This window comes from Trifolium pratense, linkage group LG4 (assembly GCF_020283565.1).
Source record: "Trifolium pratense cultivar HEN17-A07 linkage group LG4, ARS_RC_1.1, whole genome shotgun sequence".
In the NCBI taxonomy this organism is placed as follows: Eukaryota; Viridiplantae; Streptophyta; class Magnoliopsida; order Fabales; family Fabaceae; genus Trifolium; species Trifolium pratense.
Window position 1 is genome coordinate 47,735,312 of NC_060062.1, and position 23,595 is coordinate 47,758,906.

General features: G+C 33.7%; 3 protein-coding genes and 1 non-coding gene across 4 annotated transcripts; 3 read left to right on the forward strand and 1 right to left on the reverse strand.

Moving 5' to 3' along the window:
- Window positions 1–939: 939 nt before the first annotated feature.
- LOC123922791 lies at window positions 940–3,564 on the reverse strand. The gene has a single exon (XM_045975481.1). The coding sequence runs from the start codon at window positions 3,562–3,564 to the stop codon at window positions 940–942; it is 2,625 nt and encodes an 874-aa protein (XP_045831437.1).
- On the forward strand, window positions 2,957–3,063 carry LOC123882506. The gene has a single exon (XR_006799836.1). It is a non-coding gene; the product is annotated as a small nucleolar RNA R71 (small nucleolar RNA).
- Window positions 3,565–13,385: 9,821 nt separating the features above from the next.
- LOC123881626 (autophagy-related protein 101) lies at window positions 13,386–18,346 on the forward strand. Its single transcript, XM_045930345.1, has 8 exons — window positions 13,386–13,604; window positions 13,684–13,720; window positions 13,829–13,914; window positions 14,051–14,146; window positions 14,939–15,101; window positions 15,232–15,397; window positions 17,805–17,882; window positions 17,925–18,346. Exons 1-7 carry the CDS (start codon window positions 13,572–13,574, stop codon window positions 17,878–17,880), a joined length of 657 nt encoding a protein of 218 aa, XP_045786301.1. The 5' UTR covers window positions 13,386–13,571; the 3' UTR covers window positions 17,881–17,882; window positions 17,925–18,346.
- Window positions 18,347–19,693: 1,347 nt separating this feature from the next.
- Window positions 19,694–22,519, forward strand: LOC123881627 (salicylic acid-binding protein 2-like). Its single transcript, XM_045930346.1, has 3 exons — window positions 19,694–20,502; window positions 21,532–21,657; window positions 21,857–22,519. The coding sequence occupies exons 1-3, from the start codon at window positions 20,125–20,127 to the stop codon at window positions 22,145–22,147; spliced, it is 795 nt and encodes a 264-aa protein (XP_045786302.1). The 5' UTR covers window positions 19,694–20,124; the 3' UTR covers window positions 22,148–22,519.
- The last annotated feature ends 1,076 nt before the right edge of the window (window positions 22,520–23,595 follow it).

The following is a 23,595-nucleotide window of genomic DNA, read 5'->3' on the forward strand; positions in this document are numbered from 1 at the left end:
ATGGTTATTCAAATTGATATCTATACTAGGGAGACTTCTGGGTGTTGGAAGAATACCGATTTTGTTTGTAAAATTCCCTAATTTCATTAACTTAGCCTCTCGTCTTTTCTTAACCTATATACTTTCTAAGTGAGCTATTATCCTAAGTCTTTGGAAAAAATTTTAATTTGGCTCAAGAAAAGGAAAAATTTAGAAAAACCAAAGAATATACTATAAATTCAATTTTTTATTATGCGAAAGGAAATAAAAATTCAAATAACTAAAAATTAAAAGTAAATAAAGATAGTAGAATACTCCCCTAAACTTAAATCCAACAGTGTCCTCACTGTTGCGACTCAAGAGCAGAATTGGAGCGTAAAACCTGTGATAGATCATGAGGGAGGCTGTTGATAATTTTGGAAATTGTTGAACTGGAGCCTCAAACCGCCTAGCTCTTGTATGACATTGTCGAGCTGTTGTTGACGGTGCTCTTCTGAGCTCTCCCATCTATGATAATAGCCCTGCATCTCATGTTGGTTTTGAAGAATTTGGTTTTGCTGGGCTTGCATGAATGTCATTTGTTCCATCATCTCCTCTTGTTGTTGATGCATGGCATAAAATAATCCATCGCGCTCTTGATTTAGTGCATTTTGGGTGCGTATCTCATGAAGTACATCATCGATAGTGCGTTGCCTTGATGAGGAGGAACTACCTGCAAAAGTGTTAGAAAAATGTGTAGTGTGTGCAGGTGGAACAATGCTTGCGCCCCCACCAGCAGCAACATTTGGAGAAATGTGCGTGGGAGCTCTATTAGTCACAGGATCATCAGAGATAGTCATAAAAAAAAAATCAAAAATAAAAGAAAGCAAAAATTAAACAAGAATTAAAGAAAACTCATGGGTTGCCTCCCATGCAGCGCTTTGTTTAACGTCGGTTAGCTCGACTTCTTAACCCTTTAGATTAGTATGGTGCCTCTTCCAAACTCACGTTCTTAAAATTATGCCCAACATCCTTAGGTCTCCATTTGAACATGTCAAACCATCTCATAGGTGTTTTCCTTTTTCTTTTCTTTTTCTTGGAGGCAAACGGAGATGTTTTATTTTGGAAGATATTACTTTCTGGGTGGGCTTTTAGTATGTCGGGAGGTACTCGTTTAAAGGGTGTGTTATCGCCATTTGATTCAGCTATGTTGAGTCTATAGCAAGAGCTTTTCTTTAAACATTTAGTTAGGTCGTCATTACCATTTTTATGAGTCGGAGGGATGAGAGTTTTTAGAATTTCAGAATTTTTGGTTTTATCTTTCTCCATCTCTTTTCCACATTCTTTGACGACGTCTAACATATAGCAACTATCTTCAATGGCCGATGCGTTCATGAATTGTGTTAAGATAAATTCAACTTTTTCTTCACCTACTTCAAAGGTGAGCTTTCCTTTTTTCACATCTATTATGGCACCGGCGGTTGCTAAGAATGGCCTTCCTAAGATTATGGGTGTATTGGAATCTTCCGTAATGTCCATGACTATAAAATCAGTTGGGATAAAGAATTGACCTATACGTACTGGCACGTTTTCTAGTATACCTAGGGGGTATTTGACAGAACGGTCAGCGAATTGTATTGACATTTTAGTTGGTATCAATTCTCCTAACTTAAGTTTTTCACATATGGGCATAGGCATTAAGCTTATACTGGCTCCTAAATTGCATAGTGCTCTATCTATGACATGTTTTCCAATGACACATGGTATGGAAAAACTTCCTGGGTCTTTTAGCTTAGGAGGCATATTATTTTGAAGTATGGAGCTACACTCGGCAGTAAGCATAACGGTTTCTTCTTCCTCGATCTTTTTCTTATTAGTTAAGATATCTTTAAGAAACTTAGCGTACGAGGGCATTTGTGTGATAGCTTCCGTAAAAGGTATTGTGATGTTTAGTTTTTGTAGAAGCTCTACAAATTTCTTAAACTGCCCTACGTTTTTGGATTGTACTAATCTTTGAGGATACGGGATTGGTGGTTTATATGGTGGGGGAGGAACGTAAGGTTTCTCTTTCTCTTTGGTTTCCTCTCCACTATCCTCCTTTTCTTTTGGTTCACTCTCCTTCTCGGTTGTCTTATTGGGTTGCATGGCAGGATTTTTAGTTATGGGATCAGTTGGTCCATCGTATTGTGTCCCACTTTGTAATATAACAGCATTCACATGTCCCCTAGGGTTTGGCTGAGGCTGGCCAGGAAATATGCCTGCAGGAGCAGAGGTAGATGCTTGTTGTTGAGCCACTTGTGCAATTTGTGTCTCTAACATCTTATTGTGAGTGGTCAAGACATCTAGCCTGCTTGTTAATTGCTTAATTTGCTCACTAGTGTGTATGTTTTGATTTAGGACTTCCTTGTTAGTTTGAGTTTGTACGGCTATGAAGTTCTCCATCATCAATTCAAGGTTTGACTTCATAGGAGCATTTTGAGCAGGTTTTTGGAATCCTGGTGGCGAAGGAGTAGGTGCTTGGCCAGGTACATATAAAGCGTTGTTGCTATTGTACGAAAGGTACGGGTGATTTCTCTGGTTTTGGTTGTAAGAGTTCCCTTGAGTGTAATTCACTTGGTCGGTGGGAGCTTCGGTTAGAAGTCGACATTCAGTGATAGCATGACCTTGAGCTCCGCACAACTCACAATTTTGTATTGTTGCAGCCACGGTGGCTTTGGGTGCGTTGGTTAGACTCTCTATCTTTTGAGTTAAGGCATCTAACTTGGCGTTGATGTGGTCCATGTTGCTGATTTCGTACATTCCACCTTTCGTTTGAGGTTTCTCTACTGTTGTTCTCTCGTTTCCCCACTGATAATGGTTCTGAGCCATGCTCTCGATAAGCTGATAGGCTTGGTTGTATGGTTTATCCATAAGTGCGCCACCAGCTGCGGCCTCTATTGTCATTCTTGTATTATACAAGAGACCATTGTAAAAGGTGTGGATAATTAGCCAATTTTCGAGCCCATGATGAGGACATATCCTAATCATTTCTTTGTATCTTTCCCATGCTTCGAAAAGAGATTCGTTGTCTCTTTGTCTAAATCCATTGATTTGGGCTCTTAGCATAGCAGTTTTGCTAGGCGGGAAATATCTCGCTAAAAAGACTTTCTTCAACTCGTTCCATGTTGCGACTGAGTTGGATGGTAGGGACTGGAGCCAGGCTCTAGCTTTATCTCTTAACGAGAATGGGAATAAGCGAAGTCTTATAGCTTCGGGACTGACACCATTTGCCTTCACGGTATCCGCGTATTGCAAGAATATGGACAAATGTAAATTGGGGTCGTCCGTGGGGTTTCCGGAGAATTGGTTTTGTTGTACGGCCGACAACAATGAAGGTTTAAGCTCAAAGTTATTTGCTTCAATAGCGGGGGCAGCGATGCTATTGTGCGGTTCTTCTTGCGAAGGAATAGCGTAGGACCTTAGTGGTCGTTCTTGTGGGGCTTCAACCATAACTAAATCGGGAAGAGGAATCTCTAATTGATTTTCTAAATTTCTACGTCTTAAAAGACGTTCGGGTTCGCTAACTAGTTGCACCAATCTCTCGCCTCTAGAGCGAGTGCTTGGCATGCAACAAACGAACTAATCGGGGTAAAATAAAAATAAAATAAAATTGCCTTAGTCTCTACGGTGTAACACTGGAGTTACGATATCGACTAAATTGGTCCCCGGCAACGGCGCCAAAAACTTGATCGTGTGACGCGACAATGACCGCAAGTATACAGTCGTGTCGTGTAGTTTTAAAAGATATCGAACCCAAAGGACCAATAATCGACCTACCGTATTCTAGTGTTGCTTTGTAAATCTAAGGCTAATGATTAGAAGGATTTTTGAATAAATAAATAATTAAAATAAGAAAAGTAAATATTTTTTTAGATTTTTAATATGTAAATGAAATATTGCTAGGACGTGCTATTAGTTGCTTCAGAGGGTTCAATGCTTAATTCGCGCTAGGCTTAACTGTTAAATTTTCGAAACTATATTGTTTTAAAAATACCAATCTCAGCTCTCGCAAATCTTGACTAGTATTATAAATTATAAAGGTGGTGCTTAACTCTCGTCCTCACACCCGCTAATAAAATACTCTTTGAAAAACAATATAATTTAATTAACTCTAATCCCAACTCTCGTTGCGAATTAGATTTAATGTTCAGTTTTTACTATCTAGTAGAAATCTCACGCTCTCGCTCTATTGATTTTTACTTTAATTAATTCTCACTCTCGTGACGAATTATAGTCAACGTTTAATTAAAAACTGCTTAGGAAAATAAAACAGTCGCCGGTTTTCAAGAATTATATTTGATTTAAAAACACTAATCTCAGCTCTCGCAAATCTTGACTAGCGTTATACTTAGATAAAATAAATGCTCAGCTCTCACACACTCACTTACCTATATAAGTACCTTTGAAAATCAATATAAAACTCATTAATCCTAAATAGCTCTCGCGGACTTTAGAACTAACGGTCAGTTTTAACTATCCGACCCTAAACCTCAACTCTCGTCAATGTTGGTTTATTGCCTTTAAAATAATCCTCACTCTCGTGACGAATTATTTGAAAACGTATTTATTTAAAACTGGTGGTTGAAAACCATTAAGCACGAATTAACTACCGAACCCCTATTAGCTACTAACTACACATCCTAGCAACGCTAAATTTAGCTAGACATAACTAAAACTAAAGACATAAAAATAAAATAAGCAAATAAATAAAAAGACATAATAAAAATAAAAACAGAAATTAAAAGCATAAAATAAAAGCAATAAAATAAAGACAAGAAATAAATAAGACCATAAAATAAAATAAGAACCTGAAATAACAAAAGGAATCTCGAGTACGGACTCCGACAGCGTAACGGTAGGAAAATAAAAAAAACTTATTTTATTCTCAACGGAGAATAAAATAATACTAAACTCTCAACTTTAGAGAAGAAAACCTTGTGGTACTAAGCCTAGTTCTCAATTCTCCAAGTCAAGTGTTATATTTTTGAGTGTAGAGAACTAGCCTATTTATACTAAAATACAAGGAGGAAAAGCATAAATCTGGCCGATGTGGGACTTTAGAAAAATTAGCGTGCGGCCGTTTGATCAAATGGAGGGCCATGATGAAAAGGAAGTGGCGAGGGCCACTAGGGAGCAAGTGGCGGGCGCCATCTTGGCCTGGTTGGCGGACGCCAATGTGTTTTCCTTGTGGGCTTGGCTTGGCTCGTGGCTTGGGCTGCACTTGTGTGGCTTGGCTGCACTTGTGTGGCCCATTTTTGTCCATTCTTGCTCCTTTTCGGTCTGTTTTCGCTCCTTTCTTCAACTCGTACATTTTTTATCTGTTTATTTAAAATATGAGAAATAAGTAACTATTTATATAATAAAACTTCGGAATCGAAATAAAAACATATAAAATATAATAGTAAATTAACTAAATAAATAGCATATTTTTAGGTGTATCAATCTTCTTGAAGTTTGTAAAGATTCTCTTTTGCAAGTCAACTCTTCTACCAATGAAGAAAAGGACCTTTCAAGCTTGATCAGAACAGCTAATCTCTTTCTGTCTGTTCTCTTTTGAGAACGTGGGTCATCAGTTGTGTTAGCTGAATAAGGAAAGTCTTCTCTGCAGTAGTCAAAGTACCTGAAACTCTTACTTAGTTTTGGATACAACCAAACTGCATCAAGACAGGCTGCTTGAAGACAAAAGATTATCTACTTCAACGGTCTTCTTTGCAACGACTCTTTTCTAGTCGTATATATTCTAAAGGAATCAGCTGTAATTATAGATCAAGAATTATTAACACGCACGAACAAACTCTGAATTCCTCATACAAAGCTCTGAACCTCTGAACTGTGTTGTTGCACTTTTAGTTCAAATATTTAGTATTTGTTCTTCTAGGTTCTGACTAAGAGCTGTTGTATACTTTCCACTACTTTATTATATCTAGTACTTGAGGTAACTTAAGCTTGTGTGCTTAAGTGTGAAGTCTCTTGCTTGTGTGCTTGAGCATTGTGGTGAAGTCTCTTGCTTGTGTGCTTGAGCATTGTGGTGAAGTCTCTTGCTTGTGTGCTTGAGCAGTTGTAATCTTGTGTGATTATAGTGAAATCCCTTGGAAGTGCAAGGGGACTGGACTACTCTCGTTTTGTGAGAGGAACCAGTATAAATTGCTTGTGTGATCTCTCTCTCTCTTAACTTGTTTTATTGTGTTATTTATCCGCTGCTGTTGTAGTTAAGTTAAGAACTTGAAAAAGTTTTAAACTTGACTAAAACACAATTCAACCCCCCCCCCCCCTTCTTGTGTTTTCACACCTTCACTAGGTAGATAAAATATTTGGAAACAACACTTAAAATAATTTTGTATTTAAATTTTGATTTGGATTGAATCAAGAATCATGCATTCAATCAAAATCCAAGAGGATCTAAAAGACTAAATTCGAAAACCCGCGATTTTATCGAAGACTACAAATTCTATAAGCTAGTTTACCTATAAATATTTCTTTTCAAGAAGGATTCAAGTATGTAATTCCAAACCCTAAACCTCTTAATTCACGTTTTCATACTATCTTGAACTTTGATGTGTTTGCAAGTACTCGTCTCACCATCAACATTAACCTCAGGGATGAACATAAGGGGGGCAAGTAGGGGCTGAGCACCCCCCATGTACACATAAATTGATATTTGAGATATGTGTTTAAAGATTAGTAACGACCTTTTGGTACAAAACATGCACCTACAATTGTAACAATTTACTTTAAAATATTTTGATAATATATATTATACAGTACTAAAGTCCTAATTCAATTAAGTTAGTTCTGATTGTTTGCTACAAGTGAGAAATTATTTTCTGTTATGAAGATTGTGAAAAATAAGTTGAGAAACAAGATAGAAAATGAATTTCAAACTAATTATGTGATTAGTTACACCGAGAGAAGAATTGTTGAAAAATTTAATACAAATTCAGTTATTAATGAATTTTATGATATATAGCAATGTCGTGTATTTAGATAAACAATGTGATGTATTTTTTTTTTTGAACAAGTTTTTTTTTATTTTTATTTTTTATTGAGTATATTTAAGTACTAGTATAATTATGATTTATTTAATATTTATTATTTAATTATTCCAGTCCCGTGACTGTTTAACCTTAGTGATTTATTACTCGACGATGACTATAGATTCTAATCAACCTCAAATCTCCTACCTTAAAAGATACTTACTCAAACAAAAAACTTCTAAATTGAAAATTGTCTTTTTACCCGTAGACAAAATCATTGAAGTTGATTAGAATTTTATGTTAGACTTAGTAGTGGTGTGTTTGGTTTGCAACCTTATTCTTCTCTGAAAATAAAAAGTTAGATTAAGAAAACGACGCAAGGTGTGAGTAAAAACATGTTGGGCAGCGCGGGCATGGCGGGCACTTAGCTAAGACATTGATACTTTACCCTTCTCCCCCTCTGGTCGTTTTCAATCAACAGCCATGCCTCGTTGTTACTTGACCCTGACCTCCATCCTATTCTATTATATAGTATGTCACTGTTCATTTTATTAATAATGTTCAACTTTTATATTCTTTCAATTTTCACTTGTCATTCACTCACGACATGCCACTACAAATATTTTTATTCTATATACATATTTTTATATGTTAAATTATATATAAGAAATATCATTCCTACAAATATTTTTATTTCCTATCATTTCCTTCAACAAGAGGTGATACTAAAATACTATTAAATATGAACACCTCTTTTAATTAGGATTTGAACATTATATTAGTTTGTATTTTTAGAGATTGACCACCGTTGCTTATATATTTTTAATATATTAATAGAAAAGAAAAATAAATAAAATATATATAAAAATTAGGTAACATAAACCTAATCCAATGAGTCCACACAAAAGTGTAGGACAATCAAATAATTTCTAGTTAATCTTAGTAGACAAATTAGAAGTCTACATTTTGGTGAATGGACCAATAGTAAACATCGAACTGATCCAAGAACCACTCCATACAGCGAACAACAACAATCAAAACGGTCTTTTTAAGTCAGGCATTCCAACATCCCATGATGGGGATGATGAAAAATTCAAACAAGTGCAAATGAAAGCCGATAATGAATACCACCACCAACACGATAGCTGATCCACAAACCACTATCCAACCCACTATAATGGAAAGCAGCGAGCTAGCACAACCATTTCTAGCCAAACGAAAAAAACCTACGACCGCCAACACAGATACACTGCCACAACTCCCGCAACATCAACAACAAACAACAATAGTCTTTCGAGCAAAACAGTCCAATGTCTAATAACCTGAAGAATGAACTTGAAAAGGCCCACAACGATGACCTTCAACCACCGTCAGTAAAACAGAACCTTGAACCAACGCGAATATATAATTAATTGAAGTGCAAATATATAATTTCATCAAATTAGTGCTAGTATTACTGTTTTATTTAAGGAAGTATTACTGTTGTATAGGGAAACATGACACATAGGTAGGTAGGAAATATGAAAGGACATGACTAGAAAGAATCCATGGTAATGGAATAGATGGGATGTAATATCCCACATTCCTATAGATGGACCCCTACTCATGTCTCCCTTTATCCAACATCACAGCTTTCCTATGGCTCCTCTCATTTCGTTTTTTTCTTGTATTTTTCCAATTTTCTCCCTCAACTTTTGCCTTGTCATGATGGTAGGTACGTTTCTAATCCACCAGCACTGATGCAAATGCAATGTCTTCTAGCTAGTAGCTACTATGAAGTTTTGCTCAAATTATATAATTACACAATTTGATATACTTAGTGAATTTACTTGTCTTAATTATATGCTATCGAATTTCAATGTGTATGATGAGTAGCCAATCGATCCATTTGATTAAAGAGAGTGTACGTTTGATAAATGTGCTGCTGCTCTCAGTATGTTGACCATGCGCATGCATGGTCCAGTTGTTTGGTCTACTAACAAAAACTTGCATCATCATTCATCAATTGTGTACCAATAATTTGGATTTAGATTCCATGCAGTTGTGCAGTCACGGATTTCTGGCTGGTCGATCTCGATTGACAAAAACTTCATATATTTTATAAAATCAGAACATGACTTCATTATGGACCGTCTGATAATGAGACAATCAATGACTAAGTTTAATTTATGTGAATTCAACATAAAATATATGAATATGAATTCAATTTTGAAATATAAAAACTCATTTTTCATCATTTGAGTCAAGGCAAACACTAATCAAATCTCCGTCTCAATTGTGAGGATAAGAAAGGCTATATGATGTTACTTCTATGGAGAACTAACACATGCCATGATTATAAGTTCAAACAATTTTTAAATAATGATTCACAATGAATAATCTATCAAATTGATCAAGAGTAAAATTTACCTATCCCTCAATAGAGATTAGTGGATGGTTCTTAGTTGTAGCTTTCATTTCCATGTTAGATGGTCCCAATCTTAAAAGCAATAAAATGAGTCCATGTATGTATGTATGTATAGGTAAGGGCAAACCACATTCCACAATGAGATTGATTTGAGGAGTGAGTGAGAGAGTTCATATAAATTAAACTAGACTACATTATACCTGACAAAAGATATGGTTGTTAAACAAGATTCTTTAGGTATGGAAAATTACATAGATTGTCTTGTCTCTGTGTGGGAATATGGCGTGAAGTGTCTTATATGAAGAATTTCTGACAATCAAATTGGAGCCCACAAAAAACCATGAATGACGACCAAAGATAAGTGACTGTTCAAGAGAATTTTATGATACCAATGCTATTGCTAGTTATCTAGGAGTTGATCATCCTTCTTGGATTCTTCAATTTTGGGCAGCCTTTATTGGGCAGGATTAACGAATAATTTTGTTCTTTTGATTAAGTTCGTTACTTAGCTCAATTAGCATGTGATTATCCATAAAATAGGATGTGATTATGCATAAAATACTTAGATCCCAAGTCAAAGTTTATTTGTAAGAGTAAGTAATTTAACAACCATAACTAATAATTGATCCAGCACGTAGCATTTCTAATTTTATCAATCAACTTACTCCCTCTAGCACCGTAATTTTAAGAAAATATTAATTTTTTAAATTCATTAAATAATGTATATATTTTGTTACTATTAAAGACCCAATGTCCGCCATTTAATAAATTTAAAAAGGTTATATTTACTTATAATTAACTATAGAGAGAGTATAATTGACAAACATGTATTTTCATGTGAGCTTAGCTTAGTTGACAGGAACATCACATATATTATGTAGGAGTTGGAATTCGAACCTCAGACATTTTAATTATTCTCACTTAAGGTAGATTTTCTAACCACTAGGTTACTGGAAAAAAAATATATCCCTCCATACAAAAAAGCATGCATTTATAATTTGGACCAATTTAAAAAAAAAATGTGGCATAATTGTAATTTAAAAAAGGGCCAATTTACAATTTTTATAAAGTGTATAGTATAGCGGTCAATTTAAAATTTTTGAAATGTGGAGGAAGAAATTTTTAAATTAATCATCCAAACAAAAATATTTAGATTAAAAATTTAAATTTCCTCAAATATTTACTTTATCTCAAAACATTTATCCATTTAAAAATTTCATTGCCCCCAATTTTTTGAAAGCTTGTGTGATCTACACTTTGGTGCAAGTAACACTTTATATAAGAGATTACACAAGTGAAATTGGTAATAAATGTTTTTTCCTGGGTCAAGTGGTTAGTGGTTAGAAATTTCATCTTTAAAAAATGTTTTTTTTTCTATAATACAATGTCTTTGTTAACTGAGTTAAAGTCACGAGACTAAAAAAATGATTTTTTTGACAAAAAAAATATTCTCATTATAGTACCAAAATAATAATAACATTGAAAGAAAGAAGAGGAAGATAGTGCATTAAATATTGAGTAAAAAAATTGGACGCATCGGATTGTCATTGGGCCTATTGGAAACATTGGGCCGATTGGATTGTCATAAAATGGGTCTTATTCTCCCATTACGCATGCTATTGCTCATTCAGCCCCCTTAAGGAATAGTGTTAACCAAAATGTTTCATCACACAAAAAGGAATTGCTCTAAAAATTGGCAGCTGTGAAGTCCCGATACTCCAAAAATGGGAAAATATCGTGTCTGATACATACTCGATACCGATACTTGTTTGATACTCTCTGATACACGTATCAGAAAAAGTATCGAAAATTAATATTATTTTTTTTAAAAAAAAATATAACCGATACGTGTCGTATACTTCTCCGATACACGTATCGGAAAATTATCGGACAATTAATGTTCTTTGATGATGAAAATATAGGAAAGGAGATTGATACAATTTGTGTTTTCTCTTAAGTATTGAATGTTAGAGTATGATGTTACTAACTGTGTCTTTGGGTAGTACATATTTTTTTTTATAAACAAATTGTTAGTATATTATATTGTTATGTTATTTATTCTCTTTGTCAGGACTTGAACCCTGGATCTCCAACTTCTTAACTCTTAGCTCAACTAATTAACTAGTTAAGTTACTCATCTCACTCCCCTTTTTGGATAGTACTTAACTTAAATATGTAAGGCTAAATTGCATTTTTGGCCCCTTAAGTTTCAGAAAGTTGCGATTTTGGTCCCCTATATTTCAAAATAGCACTTTTGGCCCCCTAAGTTTCAGGAAGTTGCAATTTTGACCCCCTATGTTTCAAAATAGCACTTTTGGCCCCCTAAATTTCAAAAAGTTGCTATTTTGGCCTCCTATGTTTCAAAATAGCAATTTTGACCCCCTATGTTTACCCCTTTTGCAAAATGAAAGTTCAAGACACTTTTCTAAATGGAAGTTCAAGACACTTTTCTAAATCAAAATGACATAACAAATCAAGTCATTACATATATGAAGACATTACATAATTAAAAAGACATAACAAAAAGCACGAAGAGTTTTCAATTTCCATTGTTTCCTATTTTTGGATTTGGAATTAGGTTTTTTTTTTACGTATAGCGAAAAATCCTTTTGAATAAACGTCACGAAGTATTTGGTTAATTCTTTAGGATTTGAGATTATATATGTGTGTTAGTGAAAGAATAATTTTTTTTTTTTTGAACGTAGTGAAAGAATAAATTTAAAGCATGTGACTTCTTCCTTTTATTTTTTTATTCTTTTAGTTTTCTTAATTATAAGATGACAAAAAAATGTTGACGTGGCAGCTGAGTCACTTAAGTGACTTACCACATCAACTTTGACTCGATCAAAATTGACTTTTTGCAAAAGGGGTAAAGATAGGGGCCAAAAGTGCTATTTTGAAACATAGGTGGCCAAAATCGCAACTACTGAAACTTAGGGGGCCAAAATTGCTATTTTGAAATATAGGGGGCCAAAATCGCAACTTTTTGAAACTTAGGGGGCTATAAGTGCTATTTTGAAACATAAGGGGCCAAAATTGCAAGTTTCTGAAACTTAGGGGGCCAAAAATATAATTTAGCCTAAATTGTTACTTGTTTGCTCAATTTGAGTAATTTGAATATTAATTTTTTATTATTATCAATTTTAATTATGTTTGTATATTGTGCATTTATATATATATATATTTAATTTTAAATTTAATTTTTAAATAACGTATCGCGGCCATATCGGATCGAGAATTTTGAAAATTTTCCCGTATCGGTGTCGTATCGTATCGGTATCGTGTCACGTATCGGGAGAGTTGTGAAGCACAACCCACTAAAGTGCTTAAGTGGCATTGGATATGTTTTTTTTTTTTTTTTTTATGAATATAAAATGAAAAGTTTAATGAGTACCTCGATAACATTTATTTCTTCTTGAGAAATAAGGATGATAACTTTGTTTTTTACAACATGATACTAATATTGTTTAATAGAAAAATAATTTTTATGTCGGAACTCCGAACGCTCAACTTATTTATCTTTAAATTGAAATTTTTATTCACTAGACTATTTGATAAAATAATAATAAGGATAATAATAATTTTTATAAAAACTTGTGTATTCAATATAGTGAAAATATAGTACTCAATTATTTTTTTACTAATAAATACTAGTAGTAATAATTTCTTTATTTTGAATTCTCCTTAAACACTTTTTTTTTTATATATAAATCCTTACACAAATTGATAAATTCTTACTCCCTCCGTTCAATATTATAAGCAAAAAATTATTTTTTAGGTTCATTAAAAAATTAATGTATATGGTCTATATTATTAACCAGATACATTACTTTTTGAATGAATCTAAAAAGTGAATTTTTGATTTATAGCGACTGGAGAGAGTATATTTTGAATTTAATGTTATAATAGTAATTATTTATTCTTTCTGTCAACAAAAAAAAAATAGTAATTATTTATTCAATTAACTATCCATAAAAATTGATGTACCAAAAAAAAAAAAAAAAAAAACCATCCATAAAATTAAAATCATCTCCCTCTTCTGTACTCCCTCTGATCGCAATTGCCACTTCCTTACGCTTGCAAGTTAACTCATCCAATTCAACTACTTCACACGCTATTCTCCTTCTTCTCCGATTCACGTAATCGGAGAAGTTTCATCCATTTCACAATCTAGGGTTTCATTTCATCCAATTATGAACTGTGAAGTTTGCCAGCTCAAAGAACTCGTAAACCTTTTTCTCTCTCAATCTTCTACTATTCGCTTCTCACCTTCTTAATCAATTTTCAATTGTTTCTATTTTGCAGGAACTCGAACACTTTGAGATACGTGAAGTTCTGCGATGTAATTTTCACAACTGATTGGAATAATCTTATCACTGTTGTTGTTTGATTTTGAAAATTTTCGAATTGAATGAAGATTAATTGATTATTTTGAGTAACGGTTTTGTAGGTATATTACACACCATCATTTTTCATCGTGCGTTAGGTCTTGTTCGTCCAAAAGATGTAGACTTGGAACTCTTTGATGTTACTTATGTATGTTTTCAGTTTCAATTTTTGTTGCTATCATAATCATGGATTCATTGTTCGTATAGAAAATACTGTCGAATTATGCTTATTTTTTACAGTAACATTTGAATTTGAATTTCCAGTTTTTTTTTTTATTGTGTAGGTTCAATGTGGAGAGGTGGAGGTTGAAAAGAAAATAGAAGAAAAGATTGAGCAGTTTATTTGTTGGGTGGAGAAGCATCCTAACAAAAAGAGTCAGGTTAGTTATTTGCTTGTGGATTTTACTCTCGGGAGTTATTGCGTCAAACGTAGTTAGGGTTGAAGATTAGTGTCAGTTCTAGGTTGAAGATAAGATGACAATTTTGCTCAAGTAAATGAAAATAAAAAGAGGTTTCTTAGACCGTGCTCTATTTTTCGTCTAAATATGTTGTTCTGGACTTTAAGATTAAAAGGGGTAATGCAGTTCTGTTTTCCAATGCCTTTAATGAAAGGAATGGAGCATCCTGTTATTGGTTTTGTTCATTGTTCAAACCAATTTGCTTCTGCTTGAAATTGTAATGGATGAACTTGTGCTACAATCTTTAACATTTCATCAATCTTGGTAACATATTCATAGATGTTTATGAGTGAGAAACCATCCTAACAAAAAGAGTCAGGCTAGTTATGTCCTTGTGGATTTTACTCGTGGGAGTTGTTGCGTCAAACAATTAGTTAGGGTTGAAGATTAGTGTCAGTTCTAGGTTGAAGATTAGTGTTAGTTATTTCATTTGACCGTGTTCTATTTTTCGTCTAAATATGTTGTTTTGGACTTTAGGATTAAAATGCAGTTCTGTTTTCCAATGGCTTTAATGAAAGGAATGGAGCATCCTGTTATTGGTTTTGTTCATTGTTCAAACAAATTTGCTTCTGCTTGAAATTTGTTTCAATCTGATGTTATGTATTTACATATGCTCTTTTTGAAATGTTAATGTGAAATAAGAGCTTCAGTGGCATGGAAGTTGATTTAATTGTAAACAAGTTTTCTTATAAGGCTCTCAATTTGATGATGCAGATATGCTTATCTTTCTATGAGGTTAAAAACAAACAGGCATCTTGGTTTAGTAACAAGATTGAACGCCTGTATTGGGAGCAATGGTATATTAATCTGAATGTAGCCCAGCATCTGAAATCACATTCTAGCAAACCTCATCGTTCTAAATTTGTTGATCCAGGAGGTGCAGTTGCTTCTGTGTTCGATAAACTAAATTTCATTCGTATTTCACTCCTACGATGCAATTAATTCCTTCTGGCGCCCTCACCCTTTATTTGTTTATTTGTCTCTTTTGCCATGTTTCTCATGAGTAGAGGGAGCATTAGAGGATAGAAATGCTCGCAGTGCAGCACTTGAAGTATCGCTTCGTGAGGTTTTATTTCAAATAATTAAATTTGTCAACGAGAAGAAGGATCATGTTCCACCAATACCAAATCTCGAGGGTGCTATTTCATTTCCCTACGAAATTACAATACCTAGGTGAGTCGGTGTATACTTTGTCTAATCATATCTGTTGTGATTGTGCATCTCATATATTTTCTTCATATTTTGATATCTCTGGTTCTGAATAACTGTTCTGCTTTGTTAGATGCTGATTGTAGTGATGATGTGCAGTCTTTAAAGGTGAAATTTGAATATAAAATCATATAAGTTTTATAATTTTGGTATCTCTTGATCCATCTTTGAGAAAAGATCTGACATAGGATTCAAGATGGATGAATAAATTGCTTGTGGTCATGATTTGAACCATCAAACATAAAGGAGAACTGTACGCCATTAAAAATAAAATAAAGCAGAACTGTACAGAACTATTAGGTTGGCAATCATAAATTGTAGTTTTATAGTTAATTTTTGCCACTCGAGTGCAGACCAAATGAAAAGTGTATTGTATATGGAAATGCTAAGGTGGTTTGGTGAACTTACAAGAAAATAGTATTAGTTTTCGGAATAAATGTATACCAGGAAATTATAGGAGCACTTATTGAGTAGAAGATGTGAAAAGTTACCTTGTGAGGTTCAGTCATGTTAGCAATCCAATAAGACAGAAAGGGGTAGAAAATGACCTCATACCTCAAAAAAATATAGAGAAACTATTTGGAAAGACTTTGCTGGAACCAAATGAAATTGAAGCAGAGTTGGAACCAAATGAGTTTTATAAGTAACCAAATGAGTTGTGATTTGTGAATATCCTATGTTTAGTGGTTGATGAAGTTGCATGGAAGTTGGTGATCAATTCTATTTTGATGGAAAGTGTTAATGAGCTTGATAAGTTTTAAATGATTTTATGTTGATAGAAAATTAGAAATTAGTTTTGGATAAAAGTAGTGCTGACATATTTTGTACTTTATATTGCCGATATTCTGTTTCTCATGGCTTGTATCTAAATTTGATAGTAGAGTTTTGGATGATACGCATTACACTGAAGAAGATTCCCTCTCCATTATTATTGGTTTCATTGTTTTTTCTGATCCTTCTGTAAGGAACTATAGCACTTATTTTGTCATGTGAGGAATTCCCTCTCCACATTTAGTGACTTGTTTTTTCCTGATAGATATTAGATGTAGTGAAGTAGGGCATTTCATCATTTAAACAATGCAAGTCTTATGCTTGCACAACGCTGTGATCCCATTAGCATATTTTTGTGAAATACTAAATTATCTCATCCAAGTTTTGTGTTTGGGGAAATAAATATCCAGATTGTGTTTTAATTCATAAAGCCGTAGCTTTGGAAGATAGAAATGTTTATAAATCTGCATATTGTTTGGTGTTGGGTACTTGGTAATCTGCCTAAAGAGCATGTTTTATGTATTGTTTTAGTTGCTTTATTTAGAATGCTTATCTACTCACTCCCGTGGCTTTTTCAACCTCTATTTTTCAGTCCCTTGGCTCTTTTATATTTTATATATGGTTTAATTGTATTTTCAGTCCCTCTAGTTTAGACTTTTCCCAATTTTGACTCCTCAACATTTTTTCAAGCCAATTAAGTCCGTCTATTCTCATTTTCATTTTCTATTCCAATATTTGAATGTTTTTAATAGATTCTGGATATGAAATAACCGAAGTTTAGAAATTTAGTGGAAAATTGATAAAATTTGAAGGATTTTGTAGGATGATTAGTGTTCCAAAACAGAATTGTTTTTGGAGTTTTTTATTGCCAAATTTTTTTTTTTTATTGAAAATTCAAGTTTTCTTGGTTGGGGAGTTTTGTCTAGAAGAAGACTTAAAATGATTCATTCAATTCAATTTGTGACCCACTAAAAAAATTTAAGGGACCAAAATCACATATTGGTTGTAATATAGGGACTAAATATACTATTAAGCCTTTACATTTTCGACTCATTGGGGAGGGATTTTCCCATCCTTCATAGACTCGTAGTATGATAGGTATTCCGGATCATAGTCTTCCAGACCTTCACTCTTACCTATTCTGTTGTCTCATATTTACTCATAGCTGCTGCTGACATCTTGAGTCACCGCAAAAGATTCCGTAAATCAACCAGTTGGATGTGTTTATGAGGGTCTGTACAAAACAACAGTATGATATCTGCCCTGGTTCATGGGACTTGCTGGGCTGTAGTACCAGTAAGGGTCAAGTGATCTCCGTTTTGTTTAGCGATCTCTGGCACAATAAATAAATAATTTTTTTTGGAAAAGAGGGTCATAATCAAAAAGTAACTTATTATTTTGGACATTACATTCTCAATTTTTCATCTTGGCATTGTCTGGTAAGTATAAACAGCAATTGTCTCATAAAGCCAAGATTATGAGGATATCTGTATTGGATGAAGATTTCTAACCTTGCGATCTTGCATGATGAGTTTTAGTTTCATGTACTTCTCTTTAATTTTGCTAAAGCTACCAACTTAACACTGTTGTTTTTGACCAGTTCATCAGATTCTGCTTTTGGGATGGACATGATCAAGAGAATGCTCCAGACTGGGCATCCAACAATGCTAAGTTGATCTTCAGATTTATAGAGTAGCTTATGAGATTAAATGGATTATTGTTCATATGTTGGAGCTGGAAATCTGGTGATAAAGAAAGCTACTATGGAAAGCAAGGTTCAACCTTTCTGTAAATAAAGAAGAATCTAAAAGAGCTAAAAGAACCGTTTGTCTTTTCAAATACTTCCTTATTTCAAAATCTCATTTTCATAATATTGTATTTATTTCTTTCATATTCTCTCCATAGCTCAGAGTTCTGTTGAAGGTATCTCCAATGTCATGTGTGACCCAGATCACATACTGTCACAGATTGCGTCAATATGACGATGAGTCTGGCTACTATAACAAAAGATGAACACTTCCATATCTGTATTTTCCAGTTCAGTGGTTCTGCTTGTTCCTAATCATTTGCTTTATCTAATGTATATATTTTGCTTGAGTTTGTAAACCCCACTTGCATAATTCTATGCAATTTTTTCAAGAATCTCCATATCAGCTTCTCAAGAAGCTTGCCTAATTTACATGTTTCGGTGAAACACTTTATAATTGTCTGATTTGCCTAATATCAACCTTTAATTTTTATTTTATCAATAATTGATATTATTCACTTTATCGTAGTAAATTGCTCATTTTAGCTTTTAGAAAGCTTGTCCATAATAGAAGGTGGTAAATAGAGGGATGCACTTAATGTCTCATTTTATCTACTTCATGCCTTTTTTTTCCAAAAAAAATTGATATTTCGGAACGTACATTCGGATATGACTTTTTTTATTCAATTTTTTTTATATATTTCGGAAGTTGCAATCCGAAATTAGTTAATTTTGGAACGTAACTAATTTTAGAACGTATGTTTTGAAAAAAAAAAATTTCAATTTTTTTTATATATTTCAGAAGTTACAATTCGAAATTAACCAAACTATCTTGGATCCAAAAAATTGGGGCATTTTTGGGTTTTGATGATAAATCATTTCCATTTTCCCTATCTCGTTTGTTTTGATGATAAATCCCATTCTCCTGCCTACCTCAGTAACTGTGCTTAATTGTACGATATCGATATATGCAAAATGATATTAATTAGGATATTAGATGTTTTATCATACCAAATTGTATTGATATGTGCCAAATATCTTTGGAATACATGGAAGGTATTAATTAAAAATTGTATATAAAAAAAGTTATTTTTTAGAGTCAATGAATTTCTCCTCATTATAATATAATATTTATTTGTATTACGTGTCAAATTTTACGTTCCAGTGAATGGGGTCTTAGTCAAAAGATAGACAAATCTCTAACTTTTGTGCTTTCATTATCTACAGTATAGTACTGGTGGGAAGCAATAACAAGCAAGAATGCAGCATCCAGCAATTAAACCACAACAAAACAAAAACATAAACCAATACCATCACGACCACATTTTACTCTTTTCGGTTTTTTTCTACAAGAGATAGTTCACCTGTTTTTTTTTTTTTGGTTACAGATAGTTCACCTGTTTAAATTTATTGAATAATTAATGTATTAAGTCTATATTATAAATTAGATATATTAATTATTTAATAAATTTTAAAAAGTGAAATGTCTCTAATGAAAAAAATCAGAAGGAATAAATAAGAAACATTTTGTCTCTTGTATATAGTGCTTGTCATGGAGCTGGGGTTGGTAAAAGCTCAAGTCACCCTAATAATGTTCAAGTTGCATTGTTAGACTTTTCAAATAACATGAAAAATTTCTCTTTTTATTTTCCCCTTTTTGCCCTCTTAAGACACTTCTAATCGTTGTTCCAAATCTACTTTTTAAATCAATATAAATGTATGTTTGGTTTCAACTCTGAAGCGGTCAGAATTGATTCAAGAGGTGTAAAATTGATTTTGACATGTTTGTTTTGTCAAAAATAGAATTAATTTTTTTTAAGAATTGATTTTACCTTAAGCTATAAATTGTAGCTTTTGAAACTAGAATTAATTCTTACACTTAAATTTATTGGTCAACTCACTTTTATATGAATGTATTCAAACATAAATCCATTTACCTTCAACTCAATTTTAGTCAAAATCAATTTTAAAGAATCAATTCATTCAAAATAAAATCTTCTCACCGCAAAATCAAACATATAGCAAGACTTTTAACTGAAATTTTACAGATCAGTGCATTTAAACCATCTCCAATAAGGAATAACTTTCCTTGCTTTTATAAATGTCTATATATAGAGGTATGATGGAGAAGCAATATTAAGCAAAAATACAGCAATTAACCACAACAAACATTATGAGTACAGAAAAATTAATAGATAGAAAACATTATGTTCTTGTACATGGTGCATGCCATGGAGCTTGGTGTTGGTACAAGGTCAAACCACTCTTAGAATCTGCTGGTCACCTTGTCACAGTACTTGATCTTGCAGCTTCTGGAACCAACTTGAACAAAATTGAAGATGTGAATACAGTTTCAGAATACTCTGAACCTTTGTTGCAGCTAATGGCAACAATTCCCCCAAATGAAAAGGTGATTCTTGTTGGTCATAGCCTTGGAGGACTTAACATAGCTCTTGCAATGGAAAAATTTCCAGAAAAGGTAGCAGTTGGTGTTTTCTTAACAGCTTTTGCTCCTGACATCGAACACAATGCATCTTATGTAATGGAAAAGGTTTGTTTTCTGAGCCTTGAAAATATTTTCTAAAGTTTCACCACAATGATTCACAAATATAATTTCTATAAGTTCCTTCACCACTTCTTCCTGAAAATTGTCTTGGTGAAAATTATCTTCACTTACAAACAAATCTTCAGATCATCCCTTTCCAATTTAAGACTTTTTTTTTTATAAGACGAAGAACATCCTGACATCAGAGATATAGACACAAAATAGAAGTCCCTAGAAATTGGCAAATGAACCGACTATCAACTAAGAAACGATCCACGTACCCACTACTCCCTACATCAAGCAGGGAGCAATGATAGCTTTTTGTTGGGGAGTCCGGGGGAGGTTGGGAGAAACAATGGGTCAATGCTCCATGACCACACAAGAGAGACGCCACATCCCAACCCAAAACCTTAAGATGTTAGGTTAACGGGTCACCTCTCTTATAAATCCAATATTCTTCCCACACATAGTCGATGTGAGATTTAAACACTCACACTTGAAACCCAACATTCTCCCCCAAGTGTGAGTTCCCCCACATACTATAGTTGATCCAAACCAGGATCCCCTCCTGCTCCCCCACCAAGCCGAACTTAGGCTCTGATACCACTGTTGGGGAGTCCGGGGGAGCTCGGGAGAAACAATGGGGCAATGCTCCAGGACCACACAAGAGAGGGAGACGCCACATCCCAACCCAAAACCTTAAGGTGTTAGGTTAATGAGTCACCTCTCTTGTAAATCCAACATTCTTCCCACACATAGTCGATGTGTGACTTAAACACTCACACTTAAAACCCAACACTTTTTCATTCTAAATAGTCCAAAATCAAAGAGTGATTCGGATAGATTGACCCGGCACAATAGAGGCAAAATGAGATCTGTCTCTTATCAAGTCTTGTTGAGAATCTAAAATAGCCCGAAACCAATCAAAAGCTATTATCCTCACCATCAAGTCTTGTTGAGAATCCAATGTCAAACTCTTAATAACCATTATCTTCACCATTAATAATTATTTAACTTTTTTATAATCTTTTACAGTATATTGAGAGTACCCCGACGGCTGAATGGGTGGACACTGAATTTTTCCAGAGTGGAAACAAAACATCAATGTTCTTTGGCCCCAAATTTTTGTCCAACAAGCTCTATCAACAGTCCTCCATTGAGGTAACTACACGTTACTAAAATTTACTCTTAAAATAATGCATTTGCAATATGTCACGTTTAATTTTACTTGAAGTTAATCAATAATTGAAGTTTGGCAATAGTAAAAATAAAATAATTGTAAGTGCTCTTTTATCGGTCTCTGCTCGTTTTGTACATATACTTGGTTTATATTAATAATATATTTATTGGGATTTGGCAGGATCTTGAGTTGGCCAAGACTTTATTGAGGCCAGGGTCCCTCTTTATGGAAGACTTGATTCAGCAAAAGAACTTATTCACCAAACAGGGTTATGGGTCAGTTCCACATGGCTTTATTGTTTGCGATGATGACATTGCAATTCCATTGAAATTTCAACTTTGGATGATCCAAAATGCTGGGATTAATGATGTACTTGAGATCAAAGGCGCAGATCATATGGCTATGCTTTGCAAGCCACAACAACTATGTGATTCACTCAATCACATAGCTAACCAGTGTATCACCAGTTAAAAAACTTAATATAGTTATTAATAATCTTTTTTAGTATCCTTAATTAGTGTTTCGGAAACACTAGTTAGCATAACCCTAATTAATACACATGAAGTCATGAAGTGAGCGCTTTAGCTTTGGTGTTCAAATAATAGGGAATATAATGCTAGCAATACATTTGTAATGAATGAATATACTCCATGCTAGAGAATAAAATAGCTTAAGATGCATTAAATAATTTTAGGTGATTAATCATGCTTTTTAGGATCTATAAGAGTTCAATTAGATAAGTCATTGGTTAGTTTGTTATGCTTAACCAATGCTATAAATAAAGGCATGGGTGAATGTAATGATCAAGTAAGATGAATAAAAGAAGGTAATTTGTTAGCTTAATTAGTTTAGTTTGTTAGTCTCTTTATCTCTTCCAATTTATGAACAACTAAAAAGTTGTTCTTAACAACATTATTTAGTACCAAATTTATGAGATTTATACAATTTGATGTGATTCATGAATTTCAACTAACAAGTAATAAAGTGTGGGATTTTTTTTTTGTTACATGAGAGAAGTATAAAATGTGGGATAAAAAGTGTATGAATTAGGTGTTAGATCTTGTATTTGGGCTGTGCTGCAATTACTTGAACTTTAGAGAATTTGAAAATAAGGGATGTAACTCATTATTTATGTCTAATTTGATCCATATATTGATATAATATTTATTTTAAATTACGTGTCAAAATCTAAAAATTTACGTTCTGGTGGATGAGATCTTAGTCATAATAAGGTCATACGAATCACACCAATTATAGCCAAGAAATTAGACCAATCTCTAACTTTTCTGCTTTCATTATCTACGGTACAAATATAGTAGTGGGGAAGCAAGAATGCAGCATCAAAAATAACGGACACATAAACCATCACGAGCACGGAATGTTTTATAGATAAGAAACATTTTGTTGTTGCACATGGTACTTGCACTGTTGTTGCCGCTGCGCACTTAACAGGACACACCGCCTGACCACCTTTGTGAGGGTAATCCTCACCTTACAAGTTGATTTTGTAAGGTTGAGTTAGGCGCAATACTTAATTCTAAGATGATATTAGAGTCTCCTCCACAATCCGTTAGGCCGTCTGTTATCAAGTTCTGATCGACCCATCCACCATTTATATCCGCGCCCCAAGCCCAACAGTGTTGGGCGCGAGGGGGTGTGCTAAAAAGTATCACATTGGTTGCCCACACTTATAAATACATATTCAGGTCATCCCGCAACCGATTTGGAACTTCTTAAGAATAAAAACACCATCGGCTCTGATACCACGGTTGGTTCACGAGGGGACAGCTAGGGGATCATTCACATTGGGCTCGGAACAATCCTACAAATGAGTTGGGCACCACATCTTAACCCAAAATCTTAATATGTTAGGTTTATGAATCATCTCACTAATAAAGTGTTCAACCTCCACTTTTCTA

What these genes read in the sequence shown, in the direction of transcription:
- LOC123881626 (XM_045930345.1), top strand. Translation starts at nt 13,572, where the DNA reads ATGAACTGTGAAGTTTGCCAGCTCAAAGAACTC. An exon ending in ATCCTAACAAAAAGAGTCAG is followed by an intron (nt 14,147 to 14,938) that starts GTTAGTTATTTG and finishes TTGATGATGCAG; the next exon opens with ATATGCTTATCTTTCTATGA. An exon ending in TACGAAATTACAATACCTAG is followed by an intron (nt 15,398 to 17,804) that starts GTGAGTCGGTGT and finishes GTTTTTGACCAG; the next exon opens with TTCATCAGATTCTGCTTTTG.
- LOC123922791 (XM_045975481.1), bottom strand. Translation starts at nt 3,564, where the DNA reads ATGCCAAGCACTCGCTCTAGAGGCGAGAGATTGGTGCAACTAGTTAGC.
- LOC123881627 (XM_045930346.1), top strand. Translation starts at nt 20,125, where the DNA reads ATGAGTACAGAAAAATTAATAGATAGAAAACATTATGTTCTTGTACAT. An exon ending in CATCTTATGTAATGGAAAAG is followed by an intron (nt 20,503 to 21,531) that starts GTTTGTTTTCTG and finishes AATCTTTTACAG; the next exon opens with TATATTGAGAGTACCCCGAC. An exon ending in ATCAACAGTCCTCCATTGAG is followed by an intron (nt 21,658 to 21,856) that starts GTAACTACACGT and finishes GGGATTTGGCAG; the next exon opens with GATCTTGAGTTGGCCAAGAC.